This window comes from Brassica napus, chromosome A3, assembly GCF_020379485.1.
Source record: "Brassica napus cultivar Da-Ae chromosome A3, Da-Ae, whole genome shotgun sequence".
NCBI lineage: Eukaryota > Viridiplantae > Streptophyta > Magnoliopsida > Brassicales > Brassicaceae > Brassica > Brassica napus.
In genome coordinates this window covers 21,313,573-21,322,548 of record NC_063436.1, presented here as the reverse complement: position 1 = coordinate 21,322,548, position 8,976 = coordinate 21,313,573, and the positions used below count along the sequence as shown (strand labels likewise).

Here is an 8,976-nt window from a genome sequence, read left to right as displayed (position 1 = left end):
TCGTGACAAATATGAAAAAGCATAGATTTTTGTAAAATTTTGACAAAACAACTCATAACATACTTCTTTAATGTCTTAATAAAATATTATTTAATGGTGCAATAATTAAATATATTAATTCAATAAATTTTGTAATTTATAGACAAAACAATAACACAACAAATTTTGAAACATTTGTTTAACCTATCGATTGTTTTTCATGAGAATCCAACTAAACAAGATAAAAAAATAATTAGATTTACAAATATTTAATTACCATTTTATTCAATTTTGATTAATTTCAAATTGTCATAATGTATCTTTTTGAAGTTACAAATATGAAAAAGCATAGATTTTTGTACAATTTGACAAAACAACTCAAAACATATTTTTCTAATGTCTTAATAAAATATTATTTAAGGATGCAATAATTAAATATATTAATTTAATAAATTTTATAATTTATAGACAAAACATTACCACAACAAATTTTCAAACATTTGTTTAACCAATCGATTTTTTTTTCATGAGAATCCAACTAAACAATTAGATTTACAAATATTTAATTACCATTTTATTCAATTTTGATTCATTTTAAATTGTAATAATGTATCTTTTTGAAGTTACAAAAAAATAATGTTCTTTCTTTATTACACTAGCATTATATATAGATTCTATATACACAAAATAAATATAATATAACAACATAAGCTTGCTTTCCCCGATTCATATGAAAACTTTTTAAGTTATCCACCAAAGCAAATTAATTAAATCAATAAAATTGTTAAAATACAGCAAATTAATATATAATTTTATTTTAAATTAAATTATTTAAAAAATGTATTTTCGTTAAAACAAAAAAATAAATAAGTAAAACTGATTTGATGGTAATTTTTATGATATATATATATATATATATATATATATATATCAATTCTGTGAAAGAAATAGAAGCTTAATATGAAAAAAAATATTAAATACAAAAACCTCTAAAATTTAACAAAAAAACTAATAAATTAAACTATGATATCACTTAAAAGCTTCTTAGACCATATTAATAAAATATTTAAGCGATAATTAGACAAATTTGATTTTTTTTCCAGCAAAAAGTTTATTATTAATTAGCATCAGTTATTTCAAGATGTTTAAGAAATGGTGGACAAAAAAATAGTATAGACATTAATGCTAACTATGAATAGTACTTTGTGATGCAGACTTAGATAACATATCTGCACATCCATTTTCAGTCATTTTTGATGCCTAAATTCAATTTCTTCAGAGTAGTTATTCCACAAGTAGATCGTATGAGATATTGTTTTGATATGTAGATTTGTTTTTTCAATGTTAAGAAGATTGATAACTGTAAAAATGTCTCCTTCGTTTATGATATGTCTATAACCGAGTCTCCAATATGAGACAAGTTTGTTTAAAAAGTAAATAATTTTATTTTTCTTATTTTATATAATCAATATATATTATTTACTGATAATAAAAATATAGTTATTCATCTATCACAAATATCTATGCAAATATGTGAACCAAGTACAACAATCAAACAACATAATGATTTTCACAAAGAAAATTTAAAAAATATATTTATGTTATGTAGTCATATTTTATATTTTTTAAATAATGTAATACAATATTATACATTATTTTTTTAGAATTGAGAAATACATATATCAGTTAGACAAATTAAGCGATAATTAGACAAATTTGATTTTTATTTTGTGAGCAAAAAGTTTATTATTAATTAGCATTACTTATTTCAAGATATTTAAGAAATGATGGACAAAAAAATAGGATGGACATAAATGATATATGAACTATAAATAGTTTTTTGTAAAGCTGACTTAGATAACACATATGCACATCCATTTCCAGTCTTTTTTGATACATAAATTCAATTTCTTCAGAGCAGTTATTCCACAAAGAGATCGTATGAATTTTGATATTCAGATTTGTTTCTTGATTGTTAAGAAGATTGATAAGTGTAAAAATGTTTCATTCGAATATGATATGTCTATAACCGAGTCCCCAACATGAGACAAGTTTGTTAAAAAGTAAATAATTCTATTTTTCTTATATTATATAATAAATATATATTATTTACTGATAATAAAAATATAGTTATTCATCTATCACAAATATCTATGCAAATATGTGAATTAAGTACAACAATCAAACAACATAATGATTTCCACAAAGAAAATATAAAAAATATATTTATGTTATGTAGTCTTATTTTTTATTCTTTAAATAATATAATACAATATTATACATTATTTTTTAGAATTAAGAAATACATATAATATCTTATCCGCGCGTAGCGCGGTTAAAAAATCTAGTTTGCATAATTCTCAATAAGAAATTGTCAGCTTTGATGAGAGATTGACAGTTCAAACATCAGACATCCAGTTCTTGGTGCTCAACGCTTCCATTTCTTAAGTTTATAGTCGGGTGATACTATGTTTTGGTAGAGTAAACTCTATTATTTGTCACGGACAAATATGATGATATCTAAACTATTTTCTGCTTGGCCTTAACTTTTAAACATGGAATTTCAGATTTCGGAATAAGTGATTCGTAATGGTATTTCTTTTTTATTCACCTATTTGGTTGCAGAAAAGATCAGTTACCAAGATATTTTTGTTGTCAAGATTTGGAAGACCCATTATCATAAAATTGATTTTTTTAAAGAGACATGAAATTTCATTTGAACTAAGATACACTATTCGGATTTTCATTACTTAAAACTTTTACATTGTTTACAGGACTTTTAATCCTAATTTATAGCGTAAACTATATATTTAATATGCACATTTATGTATATTTTTTATTAGTCAAAGGCTACTGTAAAGAATTTTTCATTTTTAATCATTTGAGTTTTTAAAAAAAAATTATTTATATGGGTTAGAAAAATATTTACGACCAAATAAATGAGAATATAATCTCTCCAAAGATTCATTTTATGACAAAAAACTTACAAAAGTTTTGAACGGTTCTGCATTTTTTAATCGCAAGATTTGGGAAAAGATCAATGTTTCTTTTTAATGCAAGAGACTTTTAAATTTCTTATACAACACCATAAGAAGTTGATTATCACATACAATTTTTTCTTCAAACGTGATGATTATTAGTAGGGCAAATGTACTTTAGTTCCATACTATAAGAGTATTTTAATTGTTTAATAAACATAATTGAAAAAAGTAATGCAAAAAACAATCCAGCAAGTTGCCACATTTTGAGTTTTTTTTTCACACAAACCATAAATATTTTTGCTTTGTTTTTGTTTTTCAAATAAATGTTTAACCATTCATATTTCTAAATCTTGAGTTATATCTTTATTTTAAAATAAATAACATTATCTTATCTATTAAAACAATAATCTGTTAAAATATTTAAAACTTAATAATGCAAATATAAATGTAAAACATATTAAAACTATAACAAAAAAAAAAGTGAACTTTGATGGGGGCTTTGGAAACATAATTGAACGGCCCAATAGCCAACATGTGAAAAGTCCAGTGGAGTGAAGTCGTAGGGTGATCTCAGAAGTTGCTGCGATTTATTTACCTCTAAAGTCACCGATCCACGACGGCCAATCCCTCTCCTCCACACGCGCCGATCACCATCTCTCTTTGTACTACTCTTTTCTCCAATTTTCTCTCTCTCTCTCTCTTTTGCAATTAGGGTTATGGTTTTATTCTCCACTTTCATCTCTCGCTTCCAATCAATGTGAAAAGCTCTTCTCTTTTAGGCAGCTCGCGATGTTTGGTCACCATACCCAACCCGAGATTAACCCTAATCAGATCGGTAGCAGCTCCGCCACCGTTGGCGAAGACCATGTCTCTACCTCCGCAACCTCCGCCGGTCACATTCCTTACGACGATATGGACGATATCCCTCATCCCGATTCCATCTATGCCGCCTCCGATTTGATCCCCGATGGCTCTCACTTGGTTCCTCACCGATTCGAGGGCTCTGAATTGCTAGGTTCCCGGCCGATGGAAGGAGCTAATGAGCTAACGATCTCGTTCTGTGGTCAGGTTTACGTTTTCGATGCTGTTGGTCCTGAAAAGATTAATACTTTGCGTATTGGTAGTTGAAAGTTTTGTCCTTTGTGCTAGAAACGACGAATGGGCTTTATAAAACAAAAAGTCCGAACAGATTATAAAGCTAAATAAATGAAATGGTGAGTTTTGTTAAAGTGGACAGGTGTCGCTCCCAGAATGCACGACTTAGTGACGTGGCAGCACAAGAGAGAAGCAAACATTTTTATATATATATAGATATCGTTTCTATTAAGATTTGGGAGAGATTCACTCCTTTTCATGTGTGCTTAACCGACAAAAGGAGATAACAATGAAACATAAAAAAAAGCAACATCAGTACATACATAATTAAAGGGTGCTGTTGGTGAGACTGAAAGTAAGCACTAACCACCAATAATTAACATTAATTGATACCTGATCAATGATAATTATCGACAAAGTGGGTCAGTCAGATCATATTATATTATACTCTTTTGATTAACTTATTTGGCACGGTCTTGGATAATATCGAATCCCATCTCAGTTGGATCGGTAGCTTGAAGCTCATAGTGAATCCCTTCCAAAACCCTCCTCAGCCCAGCCTTCGACGTTGCGTATAAGATCTTTGCCCTTATTCTTGATGCCTCCGGCGACCTAATACAGTTAACAAATGTAATTACAATTTCACCTTTGCAGCACATATGAATGTTTTTTGCCGGTGCATGTTAATATATATTACGAAATATCTATTTTACCTTTACCAGTGACTTCGCCTAACCAAATCCTGCCGAACTCAATCAGCCGATTCTTAAGGGTTAGTGTTAGAGTTTGGTTACCAGTTCAGCTCCATTCGATAGATTTTTATAAGTTCTGATTAGGTTTTGTAGTAAAAAACATCAATTTAAAAAAATAATAATAATGAAATTATACCGGTTTATACTAAACCTAACTACAATCATACTGTATTAAAATTTTGAATCGAACTAGCGGAAATAACAAAATATAACCAAAATAATCTGAAATTTTTTAACCAAATTAAAGCAAAACCTAATTAAAAATTCGAACTGACCAACTAGCCTACCAAACTAACGTTTTGGTTCAGTTGAGCAAAACTTTGTGCAAACCGTATTTACCCGAACTGAACCGTTCAAACAGACCGTAGGACTACTAATAGTGATAATAACTGGAAGGGTATAAAGGTAAATATTGTAGTTCTGGGAGTTAATTAAGACGACTAACCAGTAGATAAAGAAGATCTTGCTCTTGCGGCAGTTATCGACCGTGACAAAGTCGAAATCAAATACGGCATAGCGACAGTCGTCCACGGGTAAGGAAGCAGCGAGATCTTGATAGTTTTCTCCGGCGCCGCCGACTTTGTCAACGGTGACTTTACGGGAATTCTCGTCGATCTTGAACACGATGTATCTGTGCACTTTCTTCCATTTCATCTCCAAGAATGAGCTCGTGCACTCTTCCGTCACTCGCATCCCCGTCGTCGCCTGCAAAATCAGATGATATTTAGTTTCAAATTCAGATGAAAAATCTTACGAGGAGATGCAAGAAAAAACAATAATATTCTTCTACCATCTTGAAAGCCATCGCCATTGTTGCTAATATTCTGGGGTCTCTTTTTTTTTGGCGTGGAGAGCTTTTCCGTTAAAATGGAATGACTTTGAGGTCTCTTTATATAATAAAGTTACCTCTATGCAGATGCGATCATTAGTTTTCTAGTATTACAAAATTACCCTTCAACTTTTTAGTTAGAAGGAATAATTTTACCCGTGGGCATAAACTAAACTACTCAGTGCAAATATATATGAAAAAAAAATTGATGTACAAATTCATTATTCAATCTATATTGGTAATTTTAAACAACTTATTCTTTAAAAAACAACTTGAACACATAAAAAAAATCAAACAAAGAAAAATGCGTCTTAGTTTCACCATCTAGATGATAAGTAATGGGTTGACCCAAACACAAAAGGTGGCAAGTATAAGAACTTAGAAAAATTTATTTTTAAACGTGGTATTTCAAATGGCTGGTTCGGATATATACCAAAAGAAAATTATGGAAAACGAATCAGAAATAGTCAAAATTTTCATTTTTGTTATGCATGTGAAACAATATATCTTATATTATTCATTCCTTTTTTATTTGTCTTAGATAAAGAGCTATATTATACATTTATGATCGGTGTAAAACATTCTTTCTTTAAAGCAATTCTTTAGAAAACATTCTCGTCGGTAGTGTCTTCACCTCTATGATTACAGGGTTGAGCAACGACGAAACGCATCATGTTAATAGAAAGAAACAAAAAGTATAGGGATCAGGGAAATGGGTCAATGCCTATATGCAATTAATATACACAAAAATAGTTGTGACGCTAGGAATGGAGAGGGTGGTCCCAAAGAATAGTAGTAGTGGATCTCAAAGTAACCCAACACCCACAATTTCATCGATCTCTGCAGTTTCGTGTTACTCAAAACTCAAGTGACCCTTTACGTGTAAGCTAAGGATTGAGACTACCATATTATTCCTCTTTTTGTTTTCATTATTTTTCAACTTCTTTAATAATTATCTAAGTTGACAATTTAAAAGTTTTCTAAAGATCGATTCAAAAGTAAATATGTTGTTATTTACATATTATCAGTCTTATTATATTTTTGGATCACAGTATCGAAAGTTTATTTTAAATCAATCTTTTTATTGTTGTACAATTCCATCCCTTGAATGCTATGTTAATCAAAATTATTATGTTATAAATTTTGTAGATACTATCTCAAGATCTATTGGTATGTATGCATGTGTGTCGCCCAGGGCATAAAGAGTTCAATATTTGATATTAATACATCCCAAGGATACGTTGAAGGCCACTATATATAAACACAATTCCAGTATATCTTTTTTTCCTGAAAATGTTCGAGTCTTCCCATGGAATTGTCCAGTGCATGTATGGTACAACGTGTGGAAAACTTCACAACATTCGTATTTCTTCATGTGTGTGTGTGTGTTAATTTCATACATAAATATATAATTCTGTGTATATTGGTTGCCAGTGGGCATATACTCTGAACTAATGTTCGGCTGTGTGTGTGGGTTCAATCAAACGTACTATATGTGGGGGACGTAACAGATCATTCCAAAATACCAAACACTAAATTCCAACATTAGGTGAGAAGGAAATATATGGCCACGTGAGGTCGGCTAGCATTTGCCTCTCCAGTGTTTAGACTTTGTTGGTTTCAGAAAGTTCTAATCAAATTGATAAGAAAGTCTAATACGATTTCGGTTGAAAATGGTATTTAATTTCGTTTTCTGTTAAGTGTGATTTGGGGTAGAACAACTTTATAATATGTATATATATAGTTGTTTTCTGTATATAAAAAGATAGGCAGTTAGTATAATCAGAAATTATTTCAAATATCCTCCAAACATATTTTTATTCTCAAACTAATGGGCAAGAACCTTTTCAAAAAAAAAAACTAGTGGACAAGAACTTTTTTGTCATCAAAATACAAACTCAATTAAGACTCTGAAAACCATGTTAGTAATTATGTGTCTATAGAAATCGGCAAAAGTTAAAATGACCATTTTAGCTATCATTTAAAAGAATGCTAGTTATATCACTTTCTTACATATATAAACATAAATAAATGTTTAGATGAAAAATTATGAAATATTTTTTCCAAATAGTTTTTCTGGGAAACGATTTTTTTTAAGAAGACGTTTTAGGAAGACGTTCTTGAATATGGATGGTATATTTATGTATTTGTGTTATATGCATAATTAAGAAAATATCACGGAATGTGTATAATATCTTCCTACAATTTAGGAAGATATTATATATGTATAATAACATTTAGCGAAACCTCATGATGGTTATTTAAAAATATTTTTTTTGAATGTGTACTTAGGAAGACCTTCTTGAATATATATTTATGAATACCTTAGTGAATTTTAATTATATGTATATTTAGTAAATCAAATTTGAATATGTATAACATCTTTCAAAAGTTCAAGAAGACTTTCGTGAATGTATATGATATTTAAAAAAATTTTGATTTATATGCATATATAAGAAAATTTTATTAAATACATAAAATATTTCTTAAATTTACAAAGATATTTTTAAATATGTATAATATCTTTATAAAATTTAGGAAAACATTCATAAATGTTGTATAAATGAATATTAAGTATTGTAAATATATACTTTAGAAAGGATTTTCTAACATTTCTAAATATGTCATACACATCTAAGAAGAACTTCCTAAATATAAATATAAGTTACATTCATAAAGTCCAATTTAACGTTTATGAAGGCATCTTCAAATTCACACGAAAAAATTGCAAGAAAGTTTAAATTATTTCTGATCTTAGTATTTTTTGAATTTTAATATTTATTTATATATTTAATAAATAATTAAGTAAAATTATACATAAAGATAGAATTTTCTTTTTACCCATTAATGAATGATAATTTGGGGACTTTTATCCTTGGGAGTTATTTGGTAAACAAAAATTAAAAAGGACTAATATGAAGGATTGCTCAAATATAATAGATTTACTCTCTTTTTCTGTAGAAATAAAAAATCCCATATAAAAATATTTTGTTCAGCAAAAAAATATCTGAAGTCTATGATATTTGTATCTTTTTCCTTTTCAAACTCTTTATATTGTTTATGTAATCGATATATTTCATTCATCGTTATATTTCATTCACACTAGGATTCTACATGGTAAACGGAAAATATAATTTACATAGTAAATAAAATTCTCTATATCTTACCTAACATAACGAAACCAAAAATCATGAATACGTTCATTATGAATCTCACACACACTGACACACATCACATATATCATTCACAATTACCAAAGACGACTTAGACCAGGGTCGGGCATAAGACCCAAAACCGAACCGAAGTGGGTTGTATAGCTTGGTTTTGGATCCCTTAATTA

The 8,976-nt window shown here is 28.7% G+C and overlaps 2 protein-coding genes across 2 annotated transcripts; one reads left to right on the top strand and one right to left on the bottom strand.

Annotated features, from left to right (window-relative positions):
• The first annotated feature begins 3,749 nt into the window (after positions 1-3,749).
• On the top strand, positions 3,750-4,088 carry LOC106439837 (GATA transcription factor 25-like). The gene has a single exon (XM_022717342.1). The coding sequence runs from the start codon at positions 3,750-3,752 to the stop codon at positions 4,086-4,088; it is 339 nt and encodes a 112-aa protein (XP_022573063.1).
• Positions 4,089-4,241: 153 nt separating this feature from the next.
• Positions 4,242-5,800, bottom strand: LOC106439836 (actin-depolymerizing factor 5). The gene is made up of 3 exons (XM_013881369.3): positions 5,598-5,800; positions 5,253-5,512; positions 4,242-4,667 (listed from the first exon to the last, which is right to left on the bottom strand). Exons 1-3 carry the CDS (start codon positions 5,616-5,618, stop codon positions 4,517-4,519), a joined length of 432 nt encoding a protein of 143 aa, XP_013736823.1. The 5' UTR covers positions 5,619-5,800; the 3' UTR covers positions 4,242-4,516.
• Positions 5,801-8,976: the final 3,176 nt, after the last annotated feature.